This window comes from Paramormyrops kingsleyae, unplaced genomic scaffold (genome assembly GCF_048594095.1).
Source record: "Paramormyrops kingsleyae isolate MSU_618 unplaced genomic scaffold, PKINGS_0.4 ups94, whole genome shotgun sequence".
NCBI classification, from domain to species: domain Eukaryota; kingdom Metazoa; phylum Chordata; class Actinopteri; order Osteoglossiformes; family Mormyridae; genus Paramormyrops; species Paramormyrops kingsleyae.
Window position 1 is genome coordinate 54003 of NW_027326032.1, and position 25172 is coordinate 79174.

The following is a 25172-nucleotide window of genomic DNA, read 5'->3' on the forward strand; positions in this document are numbered from 1 at the left end:
ATGGTTGTACTCAATACATTTTAATTTACTTTTAATTTCTATTATATTCACATAAGCTTCTTCATAAAACATATCCTTAGCTCTGATCTCTACAAAATGAGGCTGAGTAGGAGACAGAAGTTCTTCTGCTTGCTTGCATCAATCATACTGGAAAATATCACCACCATCTTTTCACATCACAGAACAGTGAGATGCTGGAATTATTCATGTACATGTTTACTTTTATTCAAAACTGTGGCAGAGAGAAAGAAAAAAGGGAGCTTCTGCCAGCTATTAAACCCTTAGTCACATGAAACATATTTGCTGGTTTTATCTGTTGTTTGATTAACTTGTTTTTTATTGAACTGTTTTTTGGCTTTAATGTTCAAAAGATAGAAGCAATTTCATGATGGTACACACCATTTGCAAAATACTGTTCATATTCTCTTCCTGGTTTCCTTTAACATATTTATTTTATATGGCTGAAATTTTCAATTTTACATTATAAGTACATCATGTATGGGACTAAATGACAGTATTTACTCTGAGTTAGGTAATCCAAATGTAATCATTTTAGAAAGTAATATCACTGTTGATCCCTTGCGCAAGGTCCTAACCCCAGTTGCTCCAGGGACTACCTGACGCTGCTTCCTCATTTGTACGGTGCTTTGGATAATACCATCTACTAAATAAACAAATAGCTATTTGTAAATATAAGAATTGTAATGAACAGGACAAAACCTTTTAGTCTATGATTATTTCCGTGTTTAGTTCCTTTTAGTATAATCTAGTGTGTTCTCTGCACTTCTAGGAGAACAGAATCATAAACATTGTTTTAGCCCATTGAATTCTGTGCAATAAACATATAGACCTGGGAACCATTAGTATTTAACATATCCCTGAATATTTGGAAATACCAAATAAAGTTGAGAAAAGCAGCCTTTGTTCATGTGCATATTGAAAGATTATATATATATATATATATATATATATATATATATATATATATATATATATATATATATATATACTGTATATAATTTTTTATTATTATTATTTTCACCACCGCTTCAAAAGTATCAATTCCTTACATCAATTATTACTGATGGGACAGTTGCTTTAATATGGTACAGAGGAATGGGCTACACTCCTAGTACTATAATGTCTGGATTGCAATAAGAGAATCAATGAAACAAGGATGTCCAACTTTTCTTCAATATGATTTTATTGTAAGTCTGCACACAACACAGATGCATTTTGGCATAATGCCTTCCTCAGTGTACTACAGACCATGTGCAATTCCCGTTTAAAGAGACACATCCCTGTGGTATAACCAATGATAACACAACAGGTGTAATGAACATCACCAGGGCATCACCAGACCTCACCCAAAAAATATGTTGTAACAGTAGATTATTGTCACCATATGAAAAGTATAATAAACTAATCAGTAATATGTAAAACAGTTGAAATATCACTATCAATATATCCTATGAGGGACTAGTTCATTATATTTTAAAGTATTATATAAGATTCTGTTGTACACAATGCCAGAACACGTGACTTATTGCAAGGATGCTCTTTGATGTCATCTAGTGGCTGTCATGTGAAGTGCATGAATTTACATAAAATCAGGGTCGATTTCATTTTTTACAGTGTCAAAATTACTGGAATATGTGCCCGTACATTCACTTGATCATACAGATCATAAAAATAGATTTGCTGAATACAGTTTAAGTTTAAAAATATATATAGACCAGCACATGAGTTATGCTTTATTAAAAATTAAATTATTATTTTTTTTAAGTTTGACGATGCTATTTTAAACCAAAAAGGGAGATTCGAAACGATTTAGGTCTGCTTTTAATGACGCTTAATTTTCAACTTGCTTAGAATATAGATATTATGTATTATATTATGAGTTTATGTCAGGGCGTTTAATAAATAAAATATTTTCAAAACTAAGACGCCTTCAACAGTGTAACTATAAAGAAATCCTCGTAGCCTAATTGTCTTGTATGTAACTAATAGCTTCTAACTAATAGGTCATGTCAAATGTAAAACAGGGAGAACTTTATACAGCAATCGCATCATTCAGTTTCATTTTAATGATATGAACTATAGAAGGATGGCCAAATGCAGCGAAGTTATGTGAATGTAGCTACCGCTGAGAATCCCTCCCAAGAATTACTGGATTTACAATAGCCACATGTGAGCTACTTCTGCACTATGGGTTGTTAGCAGTGAAAGAAGTAAGTAACTGGATCTCTCTCCGACTCATGTAACGCTGTGCTTCATTCAATTACTAATATCTGGGCGATTTAAATATAGCGGGGGCTGAACTATCCATGCGTGGAGGTGGACCTCCTCCCCCGGTTTAACTGGCGCTGCGGCTGTGCGTTACTGTTGGCGTCGTTTCATTTGTCAGGGTGTAAGGTAGGACATCGCGGCGGCGCGGTCACGCTGTATGTATTCGGACAGTTTGGATAGATTGTATTACACACACACACACATATATATATATATGTATATGTGTGTGTGTGTGTGTGCGTAACTGGCATGGAAGAAAAAATATTTTAGCTCTTTAATTTGCCATTGTTCCAGGGGACCTGGAGAGGAATGACTCCCCCGAGTCAAACTTGTCTCCTGTCTGCCCCCCTGACATTACCATTGTAATTTCCACGCGTCCGGTCGGTCTCGGATATCAAAGAGCACAATCAGTGTCGCTCTGCATTTTGATAAGGTGAAGGTTATGCCTTATGCACTACTGCTACGAGCCAAACTCAAATGCCCATTGACATAGTATCGTCGCCTGCATTCACACACGGTTTTCGGAGAAAAACAGGCGTTTGTTTTCTCAAAATTTTACTTGGTTTTATTGTTTAGGTTTTATTTTGACGGGACGCGATTAGGATGCTGTTGTTTGGAAGCCTAAACGCCAATGCTGCGAGTTTATCCGCGAAGTTCATGCACTCTGTGCTCTTTCTGTTTTTGCTGCTCCGACTGCCCCAGTCCAGCACACCTTTAATTACAGGTAAGTCTGATCGTTTCTTATTTACCAATTTACCTTTAATTTCAGCACACCTTTAGTTATAATATGCTTAAAGACTACTTAACACGGTAGGATCACTACATTTGGCTCCTCATTTAATACTTGAATGTGCAAACGCCTATGGCAATAGTCAACAAAAGACATTTATTCTCTTGTAGAAATCTTAAGTTTATCTTATGGAAGATAGTTTATCTAAAAAGAATAGCAACCAACACTAGCAGTTTTCACTGTGAAAGTGATTGACGTGTCAGTGTGCCTGCGCATACATTGGAAAATACATTCGTATACATTTATGTATGTGTAACATACAACATGTTCTTAGTACTACAGCAGAGACGTATTCTTATTCTAATTGAAGGATACAAGGGTTTACTTAGACTCATAATTACTTGGACTGTCAGTGATTTTTTTCCAAAGTCGCTTCCTTTTAGTATACACAGTGTTGGGGAGTAGCTTACAATTAGCGACACTACTAACTTTACTTTTATCAGTAGGTTACTTTTAAAACGCTGTAGCTTTACCGGTAACCAACTATATATTTTTTGTAAATAGCGATGTAGCATGGCTAAACGCTACATCGTTAAAATACTACAGCTCCTCGTCGACTTACGAGCTATGCGATTACAACTGGTCGACTTCACAACCGTTCCGAAACCGCAGATTTGTGGCTGCCGCTGAGCCGCGTCTGGCAGCGCGAGTACTGCCCCGCGAGAGTATATGACAGTTTCTGCCCCGACTGCTGGCCGCATGAGCATCCCCGCAAGACGCCCATTCATTCATCTCGTGGTTAGGCTAGTATACAGTAGTATCCCTTTGTGTAACAATAATGAACTAAGAAAATTTTGATAAAAACGTTATAACAATAATGAATTAAGAAAATGGTGAAAAAATGTTAAAAAAAACACAAGACATATTACTTAATTTAAGGTATATAATTTTATTATCCGGTATACTATACATATGATAATTTTTGCATATAAAATAGAGGGGCGTCATACAACCAAATCACTTTCGACCGGTCAGTCGAAATATATTAAGGTCGTAAGTCGACAACAACCTGTAGTATTTTTCTCTCTTTACAAAGATAAGTATTTTCAATTAGTCTATCAGGTGTTACAAAGCCAGGTATTTTCAAGCACCAGGTGTTTCTGATTGGTGTTTTTTGCTTGAATACTGTGGGGATGGATGTTAAAGAGATTTTAAGCACTTTCATTAAAATGTATAGGAGCACTTGTTGGACAGATTATCAAAATCTTTTTTGTTGTTGTTGTAACCCTTTAATATTCACACAGCAATTTTGTAGTGCTCTTGGTTTACACCAAACAAAGAACCTTTCTGAAACATTATTGTGATTTAACATTACATTGTTAAAAAATTAGATCTTCGTATTAGTTTTAACATCATGTTTCACATTTTTAAATTAATTTGCTTTAAGAGTATCCTACAGCATAAATATGAAATATTACAAGATGAAATAGCTTCGATGTACTTAGTTACTTTTTCACATCAGCTTGCAGTGTAGCTAACTACTATATTAAACCAGTAGCTTGGCTGTAGCTTAGGTGTCTTTAATCATAAGTTGCTTATAGCTTGAAAAGCTGCTGTTTAGAAGTAGGTTCCCCAACATTGGGTATACACGATGGATAGTGTAATTGTAATTTCGCTACTTGTATATATCCATGTATTATAAATGGATTAATATGCTATTTAGCTGTAAATCAGTAGAGTATCACTTTATGGTATCTTGCAGCGTGCTTTGACCCTTCTGTCACCTATAGTTTTACATAGATATGTCTCGTTGAAATTGTATGTCATAAGTGACTTATGGTTGTCACTCATACTCACTGCAACATGCTTGATAATATGATACAGTGCCTAAACTGTATTCACTCCATTTGAATACTCATTTGCTCAACAGTGAGAGGACAATCAGAATATTGAAGATTCACTAACAGTTTCTTATCGTTTTGTGGTTCACACAGGTACTGAAGCTAGCTGTGAAAACGAAGGGGAAGTATTGCATATCCCCAACATCACTGACAACCCTTGTATCACCTGTGTGTGTCTGGTGAGACTGGCTTTTTTACACTGATATTTGAAAATTTGAAAAGCCGGCGTACATTATCTAAAGCCCTACAATGGCATACAGTTTCTTGTTCTCAAAATAAAATTAACCTAAATTAAATGGTCAAGTTGATTTTCTGGAGGAAAATTAATTGGTTAGATTAATCGACCAATAGACAAAATAATTGAATGCTTAATCTATACAGTATAGTCGTTAGTGGCAACCCTACTATTTTGTGATCAATTATGGTAGTCCAAATGGCAGGTGACACCCAAGATAGCAAATAACTGGAAGCATTAAGAAAGTAAAGCACTACAGACAAGCTGTTTGAAAATAACTGTACAGTTTTGGGGGCATCATGGTGACTCAGTGGGTTTGAATCCTGAACATTACATTTTGGTCCATTATCCTGCCCAAGACTCTATGTGTGTGTGTGTGTATTGTGTGTGTGCACATATGCATGTGTGTCTCTATACGTACATACATATGTAAATTCCTCATAGATTTATGATACTTTTCCATCAACAAGCACTACTACGTTTCACATATCCCAGCTAATGAGACACACACGGATGAAAGCAAAGTGAGACTCATGGTAAATGAAAATGAATCATATGAATCATCCTTTTGTCATCGCATCACAACCTCTAACTCTGCATCTTAATGATATGAAGTTTCTGATTACAATGGATTCTTTGAAGTACTAGTCTTACTATTGCTGTATTAACTGTCAAAATTACATAACATAGTTTCTTAAGTCACTTTTGCAGAAACCTTAAAATAACATTTAAGGCTTACTTTTTCTAAATGCATACACTGAAAAAAATAGTCTGTTGGATTTACATTAAAAAAAAACATGTACATCGGTTACACACAATGTTATTGTTTTTTCTTAAAACATTTTACCTATGTTAAACACACTTTATTTTTTGTTAAACAAACATGACTTTATGTTAATTTAAAAAAATAATTTAATTGAAAATGTAATCACCTATTTTATGTCAAACCAATATAAATTTGTTAATTTAGAGCTTCTTATGTACTTAATGTATATTTAATTGGTATATGTTAAAGCAACATGACTTATTTAATCTAACCTGCTTACACTATGAAGTTTAAAATGTCTGCATTATTCATGCATCTATTCCACATTATTTCCATCCACTGATCTCTGTAAATGTATAATATACATATTTAGATGTACTTTGTACATCCTATTTAATGCACTCACCAGAAATTCAAAGCAAATAAGGCACGAACATGTCCTTTAATGAGGTATTTGTATTTCCACAATATAGTTACATCGAAAACATCCACAATCTTATTACTAGCTGTCAGGGAAAAAATGCAAATAAAACAAAATCAATAATGCTACATCCAAATTCAAGAGAGCACAATAAACATTTACTACTGTTCTGTTCAAGTTTGAAGGAAGAATGCGTTCTCCTGGGGAAAAAATGTTTGTGTCAAATGGCTCTTAAATATATACAATCAATAGTGACATGCGTAACAAAAAAAAAACACAAACAAATCCCAAGAGAAGAAATTAAATCCATTAAAGTGGCATCTTACCTATGATAAACATTGCAAAAAGTTCACAAGTGCAAGTTGCCAAGTGCAATTACAAAGTCCAGTATGTAAGAGGTTTGGATTTCAAAAGGCCATATGACAAGGCTAAATAACAAATCAAACAAAACATAGACACTAGAGGTGTAACAATACATCGATTTGTATCGATATATCGATACAACGGCAAACGATCCGATGCATCGATGTGACATAAATATCGATACATGCGTTTTTATTTTCTCACCTGTTCCAGTATTGTTTTCATGATCCACTCCAACGTATACATGGTCTACACCAGGGGTGCCCAATACGTCGAGCGCGATCTACTGGTTGATCGCAAAGGTAGTCTGGGTAGATCGCATGACATAAAGAAATAGAGGATGGATGACGCGTTCAACCACGCCAGCTGCTGCAAATCTCTAGCAAGCTACCGAGTCGCCTAGTTAGCCTCCAATTTATTTCTACTAAACTTAGAAATGGGTATAAAAATGAATGGAGGAGCTGGACCAAGTAAGAAGCCTTCAGAGCGTGTGTTTAGTATGGCAGGTGACATAGGACGCTATGCTCAGAGCACACAATCTCCTGAACACGTTGACTACTATCCCCAGTATCAAACTGAATCTAATCAAATCGTATCGTGGGAATTTCTGAGGTATCAAAAAAAATCGAACCGTTGGCTTAAGGAATCTATATTGTATCGTATCACGAGGAAAGCTGTGATTTACACCCCTAATAGACACTGGGTGAGCTGTTGCTAAGTTTGAGAAATTGAACTTCTTTATAAATTGTAGCGATAGCAGCAGCTTCTAAAATGTCCTTTGGCTTACTGCTGGTATCACCAAAATGTAGTGAGAACCATTTTCACAGTATAGAAGATGCAAAAAAAAAAATCCCTCTATATTAGAAACTGGAAATGAACTAATAGATTTATTACCTTCTGTAATAAATCTATTAGCTTAAAAAAATCAGAAAAAATGACAAGGCACATTGTGTAAGCTTTTTCAGATTCTGAAGATTGTATCAAAGTCCAGTATGTAAGTGGTTTGTATTTTAAAAGGCCAAAATAACAAATATGTAACATTGCAAAAAAAAGCATTATTAGAGTTCCAAAAGTTATATAGTGCTTGTGTATCACTGAAAAAATGCATGGTCCATGGCAACAACTCACTCATAGAGTCTGTTTTTAAGAACCTGGGCTTTCTTAGAGATAGTGTTGCCATCTAGCTCCATCACAACTTTTTGGAGCACTTCAAAAAAGTACTTCAGTTCAGGAGGGTAGTTGAGGTTCAAAACATACATTAGGCCAAACAACATGGCAACAGCTGAAGCAATGTTGTCCAGATCATGTAGAACCTGCTGGCCTTCCAGGACAATCCCGATGTCCTCTGGTGTACTGGTAACATTGTGTTTGACCACGTATATTCCCAGTGGTCTCCTCAATGGATGCTTGAATGACAACTTCATCTTCTGCCTGCAGAATGCAAAATAGATCAAATCTAATACATACATAGACTGGAAATATTATACACCAATTTCTAAATTCTTGTGCTAAGTAAATTCTTTGTTGTGTGATCTGCTCCTCGCCACCAGAATTTTGTTGCTGCTATTCTCAGGAAACTTGAATGCAAGTTTAAATAAGTCAAATTCAACAACAAAAGCATTTGAATACTCACCTTTTACTACAGAGCCTTCAGAACAATGCTTAAAGCAAATGAAATGTCAACCCAAGAACACCTAAGCAAAACACAAGATATTTCAAATTATTTTATTATACAGTCATTTTTCCTTTTCTCCTTATTTTATCATGGTTAATATGGACGGAGCTGGGCACCCCCACTGTAAAAACCTACAGTAAATTAATGTCACAAGCAACATTAATGGAAACCAAAATTAATTGGCGAAACATGAGACAACGAACTATGAACTTGAAATGCAAACACAACTTCAGCAATCTACGCAACGCATTGTTTCATCCTTCAAGATTAAAAGAGATCTACAAGACTAATATATGTTCAGAAAAGGAACACAAGTAAATTATGTCTTATATACTAAATGTAGATTTGTAAGTTAAACAATCCCCCTTCTCCCTGTTTTCAGTGAACTCAGATCTATCATTACTTAGGCATCAATGCTTTACTGACAAACACATTATAGTTTTCCTATGACCTAACTGGAGCTAAAAACCACTAAAACTAGAAGCTGAAAATGGCACATTAAATTTAGGGCTTGCTTTTTTTAACATTGAAGCGGCCACATAGAACAGAAACTAGAGCACACTTGATTACCCCTGTTGTCCTTGCTAAAAGCTCACTTTGTTACATTAAAAGTTTCCACGCTGACATTCTGTTCTGTTGATCTTAATGTAAAATCAACTCCAGCATAATCTACACTTCCATTAATGAAGGTTCTTAATGAAGTTCTTAACAAGTTCTCAAAGCTTAGAAACCAATTCTTCAATAATACAGTGCACATCACTCACTTTTATATCTCAGTGTTTAATTGTGGCATCTCGTTATATGTAAATATTTTATATTCATCTTTGCCTGCACATTATGTGCTGTGATATGTTTTCTTACTTTGCCTGTGGACAGTCACTTGGTTGTTGCTGACCTTGGGGCTTGCCAGCTGCTGACCTGGGGGAATCCAGGCATTTCCTGGCAATAACAGGCATTAGGGAGCATTTATAAGGATGCTTGGAGGCTGGGAACATGGTTTTAGAAGTCTAGGTAGCATGTTTTCTCATTTCATGAAGATGATGTGGTAGAGTGAAAGGAGAACGAGGAGGACTATATTCTGTAATGCTAATATAAACGTTGTCCACCAGTCCATTGCAGCTGGTCTTAATAGAGGTACCTGAGTGGATAATCTGTTTCTCCACCCCATATGGTATTCAATATGGGAGGCAGCTGAATGAAGCATATGTTTTCAGATATGTCGCATTTCCAGACTGTATACCAGGATTAGGCCGCTGTAAGAGGAGCTTTTGCAGTGCCAGATTTTAGAGGAATTTTTCTCTGCATATGTTCTCTGAATGCTGGCAATAATAATTATACTACTTGGCATCTTGCTCTTACTGATTTCGGAAAAGAAAGTCTCAATCAATGAATAAATGTAGTATATTAGCAAAGTTTTAAAGAGAAACATTTTCAAAATCCAAGAATTCAAAGACTAAAACAAAGTTGAGGTGAAATTCAGACTCTGCATGGAAAATGCTTGCCTCTTTACCTAGACTATGATAGGCCCAATCAGTAATAATGTTGACTTTGTGATTTATAGCAAGCACATTTAAAAAAAAAAATCCAAGTAAGCATGGTTATGATAACAGGGGCAAAGAAGTCCTGGCTTGTGGATGAAAAACTTCTTACTGGTTGCTTGAAGCCTGAATATTATTTGACTTAATTAACTCGCCTAAAACCTAGGGGATGTGTTCAGGTATAACTGACAATTGGCCCATTAATGGAACATTCACAGCATTTCTTGTAAACAGTGACATATTCCGGTGGTTGTTAACTGTGGCTTAACCCACAGTGCTAGTTTGTTTCAACCAAATTCATTTTTTTTTATATTAAAACAATAGTTTGAAGCTAAAGAGACTTTAAGGGAAAGATATAGACCAAAATATGAATGCTTTACTCCTTTCATTTACTATGAGCTTTACTTAAATTAAGTTAATTCTAAAATTAATATCAATGTTTGTGAAAAAAATAATTCTCCTTATTATGGAATACCATGGAATACTATTAGTTTGAGTAAATATTTAGATATACACAATCTCAGTTATAATTTAACCAACAGCTTGTGTGGGCTAAATAATGAGTAATTCAGTTGTAACAAAAATTCTGATTCTCTTTAGACATAGATAGGGAAATATGATTATGGGTTAATGTTTCAGAGTGTTCTGGGCACCTGAGGCACCGTGGGCCTGGAAGACAGGATGGGTCAAATGGATACAATGAAAGCCTTGCAACAATGCAGTGAATGACAGGCCATTAGGCTCTTTGAGATGCGGAGAGAGGCATCAGCCCCCTCTGCTGATATGATGTACTAATGAATTCCCTCATTTACCAGCAGCAGCTCCTGATGAAATGAAATCAATGAGACAATGGCTCAGCCTTCTAGAAGGCAATTCCCCCTATCTATTTGTCCTGTCTGTCTGACCCTGTCATTGAAATCGCAGTGCTGCATATGAGGCAAGATGATACTATTATCGGTGTTTCGCAAAGGGTAAAGAGACAGGAGAAGAGGCGAATTCAGTCAGGGTTTATTTTCTTTTCTTTTTGCGTGAGGACTAGCAGGAGAAATAAAAGCGTGTATATTTCTGCAACTGCAAGGAATGAACCTGCCGATGACTGACCTATTCCAGCCTTGGCTTCGTATGTTGTATTTTGTTCTGTCTTCACAATTGTGAATTGCTACTTAGCTACACCCATATATGGCTCTGAACCTGGTTAGTTCAGTCTGCCTGTCATACTGATGAATGTAATACACGGATTCTACTGTTTTCTTTTAGATTTTTCCAGTATTGTATAATATGCGCATAATATACATGTTAATCCTTGGAAAGTACATGGAAAGTATTTGGAAAGTTTATTTCACCATTTTTTAATTTATGGTCGGGAAAGTGTTACGTTATTTATGGTTTGAAATGGAAACCAAAGCCCCTCACTTGTGATGTGCTGCTACTTAATAGCTGAATGCTGTAGTAGAATCCCTAGACCTGGGGTACTCAATTATTTTTCCCTGAGGTCCAAATTCCATCAGCGACACAAAGCCAAGGTCCAGAGGGGGAAATCCCCACAGTAAATTCCAGGGGGTGGGGTAGTTGGTAAATTCCAACTATGTGGGGGGGGGGGGGGGAGTTCCATTTGGTACATCCTGCTGATGAAATGTCTCCCCAATGTGTATCAAGAAGATGTATAAATAAGCACAATTGTTAAGTCTGTAGGAGGCAATTTAAGAAAAATGTCTCCTTTCCCCTAAGGACAAGAAGGCAAACTGTAAGCAGGAGAAGTGTCCATCAGTGTCCGACGACTGTGCCTTGGTGGTAAAGCAGACAGGAGCCTGCTGTGAGCAGTGCAAAGGTATGGCTACTAGTTTTACTTATCCTGTTCATTCAAGTTTTCTCAGTGCTGTCTTAATAGAGCAGTTTCAGTTTGTTTTTATAAGTTGCTGTAATGATGCATTATTAAACAATTCATGTACAGTAGGAATAGTGTAATTCAGTTTTTGTTGGCCAATTTTTATAGCTCTCCTTTAATCACACTGATTTTCATTTGTTTTTTTACACTGGTTTTCAATGTGTTAGGAAGCTGAGTCCATGATCAGAATGGTGGTGGTTCAAATCCTCTAGTTGTGGAGTACTGTCACTATTGGGGCTTAAGCAAGGCACTTAACCTTGATTGCTCCAGGGACTGTCTGACCCTGCTTCCTCAACTGTATGTCGCTTTGAATAAAGCATCTCCTAAATAAGTAAACGTTCAACCTTTTGGTTTTCCAGTATATTTGCAAAATTCAGTCTGTCGACCTAGGCCTTTTGGCGTGGAACTTGCTTCAGTATTGGGTGTACTTTATTAGAATGCACAATAAAGTAACAAGTATTTTATGTAATTTCAATTGAAGTTTGATTTATTTTTTTGCTGATGGTTGATCAAATATATTGTACATATATTTTACTTTGAAAGAGCTATTTCTTACAATTACTAACATATGTGATTATGTTGTATTTGTCATATATTCATCGAAAGCCAGGTTATGATATTCCTGCTGTAGCATATATGTAATGGATTCTTATGGCTAGCTGCTTCAGACACAAGTGTGCCTCTGGTATTTTGTTACTAATGCATTGCACTAGTTGCTGTAGAGTAGTGTAAGTGGTCAAAACATGTCATGCCAGAATATGATGTAAAGAATCATAAATGCATTAAGAAATATGCCTTGATATTTGTGTCCTTGTGGTGAGTTAGGCTGGTTAGGATAAGACCACTGGTGCACTATCTAGCCTTGCCAAGCAGTTGTCGGCATAACAGCTGAACATAACCCTTAACCAAATATAAACTGAATACATTATTACCACACACAATTATATTTAAGGGTAATGAGAAATGCTGTGTTTGTGTGTGTTGTACATGTGAGTAACAGTTAGGGTAATATGTGTGTTAAAGAGATAAAGCAGTTATTCACTTCAATGTGTGTGAATGACTTAATGTCCAATAAATCCTGTATTTTAAAGAGTTTTTTTGATGAATGGTCCCTCAGTGCTTCAAGGGTTACATTGTGGTTTCCAGGTCATACCTGAGTTTTATGAGGTGTGTTTGTCATGGAAATATCCTTCAGTGAATAACTGATAAAGTGATCCCTGTGAAGGTTCTTTATTTAAATGAACACAACATAGTGCCTGGATTTCTCAGCCCAGGCAAGGCTTGCCTGTAGATAGTATAGGGGTGTGTGGCTATGTGAGTCAGCAAGCAGTGACTTAAGGGCACTCTAAAAATCAGCTGTTTAAATCCCATGGTCAACAGAGTGATGTCACTAGCAAGGCCTTTCACCCCAGCTGCTACAGGGAGGCTGACTCTGCTCTTTCACTTGTATGTCACATCAAATAAAAGCATCTGCTAAATAAATGTAAAAATTGAAATCTTTTTATATTTTGATTATTCTATTTGTTTTGTCATTTATTGAAATTAATTTAAACTAGAGCTGATCATTTTGAGGAACAATGGTAATTAAGTCCTGGGGGTGGGGCTCGATGGCAAGCGCCTGGTGGCCAGGCCTACACCCATGGGGCCTGGTCGGGCACAGCCCGAACAAGACACGTGGGTCCCCCCTCCAATGGGCTCACCACCTGTAGGAGGGGCCATAGGGGTCGGGTGCAGTGTGAGTTGGGCAGTGGCCGAAGGCGGGGACCTTGGCGGTCCGATCCTTGGCTGCAGAAGCTAGCTCTAGGGACATGGAATGTCACCTCTCTGGTGGGGAAGGAGCCTGAGCTGGTGCGCGAGGCTGTGAGGTACCGACTAGATATAGTTGGGCTCACCTCGGCACACGGCTTGGGCTCTGGAGTTGCCTCGAAGGGGGTTGGACCCTCTTCCACTCTGGAGTTGCTCACGGGGAGAGGCACCGTGCTGGGGTGGGCATACTTATTGCCCCCTGGCTGGGCGTCTGTACATTGGGGTTTACCGCAGTAGACGAGAGGGTAGCCTCCCTTCGCCTTCGAGTGGGGGGATGGGTCCTGACTGTTGTTTGCGCTTATGCGCCAAACGGCAGTTCAGAATACCCACCCTTCTTGGAGTCCTTGGAAGGGGTGTTGGAGAGCGCTCCCCCCGGGGACTCTCTTGTTCTGCTGGGGGACTTCAATGCCCACGTGGGCAATGACAGTGAGACCTGGAGTGGCGTGATTGGGAGGAACGCCCCCCCCGATCTGAACCCGAGTGGTGTTCTGTTGTTGGACTTCTGTGCTCGTCACGGATTGTCCATAATGAACACGATGTTCAGACATAAGGGTGTTCATATGTGCACTTGGCACCGGGACACCCTATGCCACAATTCGATGATCGACTTTGTAGTCGTGTCATCGGACTTGCAGCTACATGTCTTGGACACTCGGGTGAAGAAAGGGGCGGAGCTGTCAACTGATCACTACCTGGTGGTGGGTTGGCTCCGCTGGTGGGGGAGGAAGCCTGCCAGGCCTGGCAGGCCCAAGCGTATAGTGAGGGTCTGTTGGGAACGTCTGGCGGAATCCCCTGTCAGAGGGAGTTTTAACTCCTACCTCCGGCAGAACTTCTCCCATGTCCCAGGGGAGGCGGGGGACATCGAGTCCGAATGGGCCATGTTCCGCGCCTCCATTGTGGAGGCGGCTGACCGGAGCTGTGGCCGTAAGGTGGTCGGTGCTTGTCGCGGCAGCAATCCCCGAACCTGCTGGTGGACACCGGTGGTGAGGGATGCCGTCAAGCTGAAGAAGGAGTCCTATTGGGCCTTTTTGGCCTGTGGAACTCCGGAAGCAGCTGATGAGTACCGGCAGGCCAAGCGGAACGCGGCTTCGGCAGTCGCTGAGGCAAAAACTCGGGTATGGGAGGAGTTTGGCGAGGCCATGGAGAATGATTTCCGGACGGCTTCGAGGAGATTCTGGTCCACCATCCGGCATCTCAGGGCAGGAAAGCAGTGCAGCATCAACACTGTTTATGGTGGGGATGGGGCGCTGCTGACCTCAGCTCGGGACGTTGTGGGTCAGACCTCCTCAATCCCACCGACACGCCTTCCAATGAGGAAGCAGAGTCTGGGGACTTGGGGGTGGACTTACCTATCTCTGGGGCAGAGATTGCTGAGGTGGTTAACCCCCTGGGGTCTGAGGCCTCTTTTCCACTTTCGGGGTAGTCTGACATGCCTTGACATTTCAAAATATTTCACCTTTCTAAAAAACATTTATCCCAAAGTGTTACATTTGCTTTTATTCAGCACAAACTCAGCACCAATAATCTGAGACCACTTAGAATGTTATTATTCTATTTTTTGTTAAAATCAACTTTAAACATATGCTTTTCAAAAACCTATTTTCAGTCATGCTGATAAATTGTAAAAAATCACATTATAGACATTTCTAGGTAAGACTTTTGAGCTCTGAAGCTTATAGACACAGGGGTTGGCTACACATAGGTGAAAGTGACATTCTGAAATTTTATGTGTGTCAGAACTTTGGAGTGATACTATTTTTCTCAAAGTCAGTGGCCTGCACAATGAATATTGATGAGATAGGTGTCCTCACACCTGTAGTAGTTTGCATACTGTCAATGGCCCATCAGTCTGGAATGTCACTGCACCCCACCCCCATCACTTTGGAAAGGCAATTTGAAACGCAAGAAAAGTAGCAACAATAAAATCCCGTTCATATTTTATTGGTAGATGGAATGAAAAATTAAAAACTGTAACCATATAAATATAGAAAGCGATAAATATGATGCAGTGACTATTATTAACACTCGGGACCAGGGCATCGTCGACCACTTATCTTTCTCATGTATTTCAGTTTATATCTCGCTGAAATCATTATGTAGAAACATGAAAAAAACACTGACTAAATCCGTAATCGGTCTTCTTTTCAAAACTTCCATTGTCGGAAGTATTAAAGTTTTTTAAATTAGGTTAAATAGGCAAAAAAGCAAACCGTATCATATTTCTTTGTTTTACTTGCATCAGGAGCGTGTAGGACCGCTCTCAGCTGAAGATCGCTATTCACGTTCTAAATAGACTGGGTTTGAATCGGCGACCTTGTGATTAGAGGCACACAGGCTTAGCCCACTGAGCCATGGACACAGGTATGAGATTTGCTGCTGAAAATGGCAACATTGGCGCAAACCTTCAGCAGCAGAGACGTATCCGTGTACTATATTGTAGCTGATCGGTGTAAGCACTACCCAGACATGTGCTCTTGTTTATTTTGGTCACAATGGGCGTATTCACATATTTCTTTACCCAATACTAACTGTCGGATTATCATGTTATTATCATGCAAATAGCATGATTTGCAAGTGGGAAGGCCATCAGAGCTGCTTCGAGACGCAGACGCTTAAGTCAGTCACTCTTGTTCTTTCTATTCGTATCACGAAGCTGTAAAAATATATTTAGTTTCTACCTATATATATTTGAAAAGTAGACCATCTAAGGTTTCTGAGGGTGTTTTTAAAATATGTATATGACAAAAACTCGCAGTTATTTAAACGGTTTGGCGAAATTTCTGTCAGATCCCGGGAGTTAAAAAGCTCCTCGGTGGCCGGACCCCGGGGATGGATGAGATCCGCTCGGAGTTCCTCAAGGCTCTGGATGTTGCGGGGCTGTCTTGGTTGACACGCATCTGCGGCATTGCGTGGACATCGGGGGTGGTGCCTCTGGATTGGCAGACCGGGGTGGTGGTCCCCATCTTCAAGAAGGGAGACCGGAGGGTGTGTTCCAGCTATAGGGGGATCACACTCCTCAGCCTCCCTGGTAAGGTCTATTCGGGGGTGCTGGAGAGGAGGGTCTGTCGAATAGTCGAACCTCGGATTCAGGAGGAGCAGTGTGGTTTTCGCCCTGGCCGTGGAACAGTGGACCAGTTCTATACTCTCGGCAGGGTCCTGGAGGGTGTGTGGGAGTTTGCCCAACCAGTCTACATGTGCTTTGTGGACTTGGAGAAGGCATTCGACCGCGTCCCTCGGGGAGTCCTGTGGGGAGTGCTCCGGGAGTACGGGGTGCCGGACTGCCTTATAAGGGCTGTTCGGTCCCTGTACAACCGGTGTCAGAGCTTGGTCCGCATTGCCGGCAGTAAGTCGGACTCGTTCCCGGTGAGGTTTGGACTCCGCCAGGGCTGCCCTTTATCACCGATTCTGTTCATAACCTTTATGGACAGAATTTCTAGGCGCAGCCAGGGCGTTGTTTTTGCAGATGATGTGGTTCTGTTGGCCTCATCAGACCATGACCTTCGGCTCTCACTGGAACAGTTCGCAGCCGAGTGTGAAGCGGCTGGAATGAAAATCAGCACCTCCAAATCCGAGACCAATGTGGAGTGCTCTCTCCAGGTCGGGGAGGAGGTCCTTCCCCAAGTGGAGGAGTTTAAGTATCTCGGGGTCTTGTTCACGAGTGAGGGAAGGATGGAACGGGAGATCGACAGGCAGATCGGTGCGACGTCAGCAGTGATGCGGGCGCTGCATCGGTCTTTCATGGTGAAGAAGGAGCTGAGCCAAAAGGCAAAGCTCTCGATTTACCAGTCGATCTACGTTCCTACCCTCACCTATGGTCACGAGCTGTGGGTAGTGACCGAAAGAATGAGATCGCGAGTGCAAGCGAGCGAAATGAGTTTTCTCCGCAGGGTGGCTGGGCTCTCCCTTAGAGATAGGGTGAGGAGCTCGGTCATTCGGGAGAGACTCAGAGTAGAGCCGCTGCTCCTCCGCATTGAGAGGAGCCAGATGAGGTGGTTCGGGCATCTGCTTAGGATGCCTCCTGGACGCCTCCCTGGTGAGGTGTTCCGGGCATGTCTCACTGGGAGGAGGCCCCGGGGAAAACCCAGGACACGCTGGAGGGACTATGTCTCTCGGCTGGCCTGGGAACGCCTCGGGATTCCCCCAGAGGAGCTGGAGGAAGTGGCCGGGGAGAGGGAAGTCTGGGTTTCCCTGCTGAGACTGCTGCCCCCGCGACCTGACCTTGGATAAGCGGAAGTAAATGGATGGATGGATGAATGGTAATTAAGTTTCAGTATTAGACTGGTCTTCGTTAAGTGGGAGGATTGTTGATTTCACCTAATCAATAGAGTAGATTGATTTTTTTAGAATATTTGTGTTTAATGACTTACTATAATGATTCTCATTTTTTTTTGTAATTAATCATCTGCATAAAGACTGATCTTGTCTGCTGTATTGTTAGTTGTAAGAAAAATATTCAGAGTGGTAAAAGACCAAGATGTACACATTGATTCCCTTACATTTTCTCTTCCATAGGCTGCCACTTGGAGCACCAGTCTTATAACAGCTCGGAGACATGGACCACCTCCAACAAGCCCTGTGTCACCCGCCACTGCCAGGTATGTTGCATTAGCGTTTACTAGGTACATGTTCAGTCATAAGGCCGCTGAAATTGGAAAAAATTCAAATATCGTAATGTGATTTTTTTTTGTGATAAATATGCAGTATTTGTAAAGCAAAAAAGCAGTCAAAATTTGTCAACAATAGCCAAAATGGAGCTTATCATCTACCAATAGAGTCAAATAAGTTGGTGGTGTTGCCGTTAAGTCACTCCGACCCAAAGCAGTGCCAGCAAACCACTAACTTTTGCTCAATGTCATCTCTGTGGAATCCAAAATATTTTTTTGGTGACCAGTTTGTGTTTGCTTTTCTCTTCTGCACTCTGTCACAGTCTATGAGTAAAAGAATTATAATCAGGTCCAACCGCAGCAGTAATATTTACACTGATTTTTAACATATACTAAAGAATTCTGAAAAGGAACAATGATTGCGTCCTAGGACAGAATAAATATGTTTTACTGAAATTTATTGATGAACATTACTAGGCTTGGGTAATATGGCATACCATGGTATTTCAGAAGTTTTGTGGTGGGAGGAGGGTGAATTTTATAGCAAAGATTTTTAAATACCAGAATAGGAAAAATTAGTCACACTGAGTTAGAACTGAACACGTGAGGCTCAGAGGTCTGGTGTTTTTCATTGCTGTGGGGGCTTAAAAAGGATGACATGAGGGGGATGAGAATAGAAAATGAGAAGAGAATGAGGATATGCAGTTGATTTATTGTAGTCATTCACTGGAAGGAGATCCAGGTAAACTTCATTTTCCACCAATGTGCTCAAATGAATCTTTTCTCTGCAGTTTGTTCAACCTCATGCTCTATTATGATTCATCCATTTGCTTACAGCCTAAGTACTCAGCAGGTGGCCAGCAACATGTCTACTCCTCAATATATTATTATTAATTCAATAATTGTTAAGTTGTGTGAAAATCAGTAATTTGCCTTTAGTTTAATGCCTCATCCAATAATCAGACAACAGGGAAGTTATTAACAGTATGCTGTCCTTACAATGTGTCAATCTTAGTGCAAAAGTAGATGGCTAGCGAAGGTGTGATGTTACTTGAGTTTCACTGAAAAATTAATTTTGCTGTAAAAATGAAGATCCAAACCGCAAAGTACATCAATGTACATGATATCATGTCTTGCCTGCCATATCCACCTGACCCTCCTGTCTCCTCCCTGGCATGGCCCGAACAAGCCACACCTGTTGCTCGTTTGTCTTATCTCTTGTTCCTGCCCTTGCATTATTCAGGCCAGTTGCCTCTTGTTTGCTCCCCCATCAATTTCATATATAAATAAATGCTTCCCAGTCCTGTTTTCCCCAGTACAGTCATTGATGTTGTACCCTTGTGTTGCCTGTGCCCTGCTTCCTCCGGTCCTCCCATTTTGATCCCTTGAGATCAAGTTTATTTCCAGTCTTTGTTCATTTGAGTCAATAACCCCCCCCCCTAAGTTTTGCAACCAAACCTGCTGTCAGGTACTCCGTCTTGCACGGCACAACACATGACTGTTATGAAAACATAGATATAGGTATTATTTAGCTTCCACAGCACAATATGTGCATGCCAACCCCATCCCCACTCCACCCCGCTCATTAGTTAAATTTTAGCATCAACAACCCCCCTCTGACCCTTGGCATTTGATGTGGTGGAAATGTGCTGCTTTACATCTCTGAAGGCTCTAAAGTTTAGAATTTATGATTCAAGTACCAAACATCTGGCAAGAAAGATTTTTACTCTCTTTGCCCTGTATGAAGGGAGGGGCTTTTGCTGATCTGATATCCTAGACAGTGTGTGGACCAAGCACAGTACCCTTGACCGTCTCACTTCTAACAATGGATCCCACATAAGTATTGAAGAAAAGCCAGAACTGAACTTTGATGAAAAAAGAAAAGAACAGGTCCAGTTGCAGACATAGAAGACTGACTGCTGAATGTCTGCTGCCTAATTCTGCTGAAAAAACTCAATAGTCAATTACCAATGACTAGCACAACCAAAAGTTACCATTGATGAAGTTTCACAGTCTGCCTTTTTGGATAATCTGTTTAGGTCAGATGTAAACCTGGAACAATGCTATGCACCCACAGAGGATTTATTCTGTTAGAATTGCCTCTGTAGTCATATATGTACAGGATATAAATACTTTATATATTTATATATTAAATTGTGTCAGTCTCATCTCAACCTGACTCTGTTCCGTTGTAAAAGAGAAATGTATTTTTCCCAGATAAACACCACATTTAATTCCCCACCCCTAAGTCACACATCTGTGTTTGACATACTAACCCAGGGGTACTCAATTATTTTTCCCTAAGGTCCAAATTACATCAGCGACATAAAGCCAAGGTCTGCTGTTCAAATAACATTCTAAGGGATAGCCAACATGGATTTAGGAGAGGTAGGTCCTGTTTAACTAATCTGGTGGAGTTCTTTGAGGAAGCTACAAGAGAAAATGATCACAAAAAGGCCTACGATGTGATCTACATAGATTTCCAGAAGACCTTTGATGTTGTCCCCCACAAACAGCTCTTGCTTAAGCTCAAAGCTGCAGGGATTTTAGGAACTGCAGCAGCTTGAATGGAAAACTGGTTAACAGACAGGAAACAGCAAGTAGTTATTAGAGCCACAATGTCACAGTGGGCCTGCGTTCATAGTGGGGTACTGCAGGGTTCAATTTTAGGACCACTATTGTTCCTAATTTACATTAATGATATTGAACCCAATACATACAGTAAACTGGCTAAATTTGTAGATGACAACAAAGTTGGTTGGTGTCGCCGATACTGAACTCGCAGCACAGCTGCTACAAGGGGATCTTGATTTAATTAGCAACTGGGATGATACCTGACAGATGAAATTATTTTTTTTTTGATCAAAATCTTTTTATTGGAAAAAAAAAAAAAAAAATTTGCACGACATCACCAAAATAATCGACATGTACAATATGAAGATGTACAGCTCACAATGATGTCATCATAGAACTAACAACCAATACAAAGAAAACAAATAGGACCCAACCCCCACCCCCATCACTGCCAATTACCTGGAAAAACAAACCAGCGAAACAAAAGTCAGCAATACCCGAGTAAAAGTAGTGGTAAAGCTGTAGTTTCACAGATTTTGAAACATGTTTAACAAAGGACCCCATATTTCAAGGAATTCACCACTGGAATTTTAAGCGAATGTCTAACTTTCTCAAGTTTCAAACAAGACATGATATCCGCCAACCATCTAAAATGTGTGGGCGCGGCAGCATCTCTCCACTTAAGCAAAATGGCATGTCATGCGAGAAGGGAAGCAAATGCCAGTGCATTCCATTTCCCAACAGTCAATTTAACATTAACTCCAGGGACACCAAAGAGTGCAGTCAGAGGGTCTGGGTCCAGGTAAACTTTCAAAATGCAAGAAAGAGTGTGGAAAACCTCTTTCCAGAACGTGTGAATACTGGGACATAACCAAAACATATGCATCAGTGAAGCTATGTTGATTTTACATTTGTCGCAGTAAGGACCGACTTCAGGATACATACGGGATAGTTTAGATTTTGACAAGTGAGCTCTATGTACCACCTTAAACTGAATTAAACAGTGACGAGAGCATAGAGAGCTTCAGTTAACGAGTTGAAGTACAGACCTCCATATATTATCTGAAAGGGAAAAGCCCAAGTCCTCCTCCCACAATGCCATAAGATTATCCAACGGTGCAGACTTCAGGCCAGATACCAAGCCTCCCCACAAGAGGCTCTCACTTAACCTCAAAGCGACAGGTATTTTAGGAACTGTAGCGACTTGGATTGATAACTGGTTAACGGATAGGAAGCAGCGAGTAGTTATAAGAGGCTCGATGTCACAGTGGGCCTGCGTTCATAGTGGGGTACCGCAGGGTTCAATTTTAGGACCACTTTTGTTCCTTATTTACATAAATGATATAGACACCAATATATACAGTAAACTGGTGAAATTTGCAGATGACACCAAGGTGGGTGGTGTAGCAGATACTGAACTAGCGGCTCAGCAGCTACAGCGGGATCTTAATTTAATTAGTGACTGGGCTGACACCTGGCAGATGAAATTTAACATAGACAAATGTAAGGTACTCCATGTAGGGAGCAGAAATATAAAGTACAGGTATTTTATGGGACCTACTGAAATAAAGGTAGCTGATTATGAGAAAGACCTTGGTGTGTATGTTGATGCTTCCATGTCTCATTCTCGCCAGTGCGGGGAAGCAATAAAAAAGGCCAATAGGATGTTGGGGTATATCTCCAGGTGTGTGGAGTTTAAGTCAAGGGAGGTAATGCTAAGATTATACAATTCCTTGGTGAGACCTCACCTAGAATATTGTGTACAGGTTTGGTCACCATATCTTAAAAAGGACATAGCGGCCTTAGAAAAGGTGCAGCGTAGGGCCACAAGAATGATTCCTGGTCTTAGAGGAATGTCATACGAGGAAAGGTTATTTGAGCTAAATCTGTTCAGCCTCAAGCAAAGGAGACTGAGGGGGGACATGATCCAGGTCTATAAGATTCTAACAGGTTTGGATGCTGTTCAACCGAATAGTTACTTCAGCATTAGTTCAAATACAAGAACTCGTGGCCATAGGTGGAAATTAGCGGGAGAACATTTCAAACTGGATTTAAGGAAGCACTTCTTTACACAGCGTGTAGTCAGAGTATGGAATAGTCTTCCTGATAACGTAGTGCAAGCTGAATCCTTGGGTTCCTTTAAATCAGAGCTAGATAAGATTTTAACAACTCTGAGCTATTAGTTAAGTTCTCCCCAAGCGAGCTCGATGGGCCGAATGGCCTCCTCTCGTTTGTATATTTCTTATGTTCTTATGTTCTTATGAAATAAGCCTTTTACCAGAGGGGTTTAATGAGAGAACTGTGTCGACTAGCGTGGCATCTGACGAGAGAGGAACACTAAGAAACTGTGAAAACAAATACTGCCTCGCTTGCAGGTACTTGAAAAAATTTTAATTGGGAAGATCAAACTTTCTACTTAACTATTCAAATGTTTGTTACAAACAGTTTGTTATCTATGAATATGTCTTTAAACTGCACCATGCCCTTCTTGGACCATTCCAAGAAGACAGAGTCTTGAATGCCTGGCGTAAAGAGGTGATTTGAACCCATAGGGCTCAGCAGAGAGAAACTGCATAAGCCAAAGTATTTCCTGAATTGAGACCATATATTTATTGAATGTTTAACCACTGGGTTCCCGATAGATTTGACTGAAGGAAGAGGGAGCGAAGAACCAAGCACTGCTAGAATTGATACCTTGTCACCAGAATGTATTTCCATCTCTGCCCAGTCAGGGCCTTGACGACGGCCAAAAGCAAAAAAGAATGACGAATAGGCCCGATTCTGCAGGTTAGCGGCCCAGAAATAAAAACGGAAATTCGGAAGAGCCAATCCACCGATAGCCTTAGTTTTCTGAAGGTGAGTTTTACTAAGGTGGGGGCGTTGGCCCTGCCATATGTAGGATGAAATAACCGAATCAAGTTGATTGAAAAAGGACTGGGGAATAAAAATTGGTATTGCCCGAAAAAGAATTTAGGTAGGATAGTCATTTTAATTGAATTAACACGTCCCACAAGAGACATGGACAAAGGTGACCACTGTGTCAAAGTTTGTCTAACATGGTTTAACAGGACAGTAAAATTCTCCTTAAATAGATCTTTGTATTTACTTGTGATGGAAATACCCAAATAGGAAAATGTCACCACTCTAAAAGGGAAACTGGACAGATCTAAAGTTCAAGCAGCATTATTAATAGGAAAGAGCTCATACTTTCTTCACTTCTTTTTTCATACTTTCTTCACTTCACTTTCTGTTCATTCGGACTCCACACTTATAATAGGAGGAGACTTCAACTTGGTATTGAACCCAGAAATAGACAAGCTCAGCACGGCCATGAGCCAACGGAACTGGCAGTCTGCAGATACTCTTAGACAATACATGAATGATTTTGGTCTTTGCGATGCCTGGCGGTCACATCATCCCACTTCCAGGGATTACACCTTCTTCTCACCAGTACACCACTCACACTCTCGCTTAGATTACTTCCTAATTAGCAGCTCAATGATGAGGAACATCACAGAAACCCAGATACACCCCATCGTTATCAGTGATCACGCACCGGTGTCTCTCTTGCTAGCAAAGGAAAGAGTCACACCACCAAGTAGGAACTGGAGATTCAACACATCCTTACTTAAAGAACAAGATTTTATTAATTATTTCAAAAATGAGTGGGCAACATATTTGGATAACAATGACCTACCAGAAGTCTCACCATGTATTCTCTGGGAAGCAGGAAAGGCAGTAATGAGAGGAAAAATAATATCTTACTGTACACATAGAAAAAATAAAGAAAAAACATATGTAGCAGAATTAGAACAGAAGATTAAATCGCTAGAAACAGCGTATGCTTCCTCGCCGCAAGAGCATATACTTACCAACCTGAGAAAACTAAAATTAGAATTTAATGATTTAAATGATAAGAAGACACAATTTCTGGTAAACAGATTGCGTTTGGAAAACTTTGAACAAGGCAATAAATCTGGGAAATTCCTTGCTAATCAGTTAAAACTCAATAAAGAAAAAACAACAATCTCTTCTATTAAAGACTCGACCGGGAATGTAACTCATGATCCCGAACAAATTAATAAATCATTTAAAGAATTTTATAAAGCTTTATACTCATCACAGAATAATCCATCTGATGATGACATCAACAATTTTCTTAGCAATATAAATCTGCCAAAACTAAATGATGAACAAATTAGGGTTCTAGACTCTACTCTATCAATATCTGAATTCAATGCAGCCATACAATTTCTGCCAAATAATAAAGCTCCAGGTCCAGATGGTTTCCCAGCAGAATTCTACAAGGTATTTTGGCCAGCGCTAGCACCTGTTTTTATCAGAATGGTTACTCAAATTCAGAACGATCGGTCGCTGTCTTCAAA

General features: G+C 39.9%; 1 protein-coding gene across 3 annotated transcripts in view; it reads left to right on the forward strand.

Annotated features, from left to right (window-relative positions):
* The first annotated feature begins 2314 nt into the window (after nucleotides 1–2314).
* The window catches only part of LOC140586923 (BMP-binding endothelial regulator protein-like), a 53718-nt gene continuing 30860 nt past the window's right edge, over nucleotides 2315–25172 (forward strand). Inside the window, exons 1-5 of one of the 3 annotated variants that reach the window (XM_072708459.1) lie at nucleotides 2337–2415; nucleotides 2866–3013; nucleotides 5014–5099; nucleotides 11647–11746; nucleotides 18122–18204. In XM_072708459.1, coding sequence (XP_072564560.1) covers nucleotides 2893–3013; nucleotides 5014–5099; nucleotides 11647–11746; nucleotides 18122–18204 — 390 coding nt within the window. In that variant the 5' untranslated portion in view covers nucleotides 2337–2415; nucleotides 2866–2892. Of the gene's footprint in view, nucleotides 3014–5013; nucleotides 5100–11646; nucleotides 11747–18121; nucleotides 18205–25172 lie in introns of all 3 variants that reach the window. The other 2 variants (XM_072708460.1, XM_072708461.1) reach the window with 2 other exon arrangements.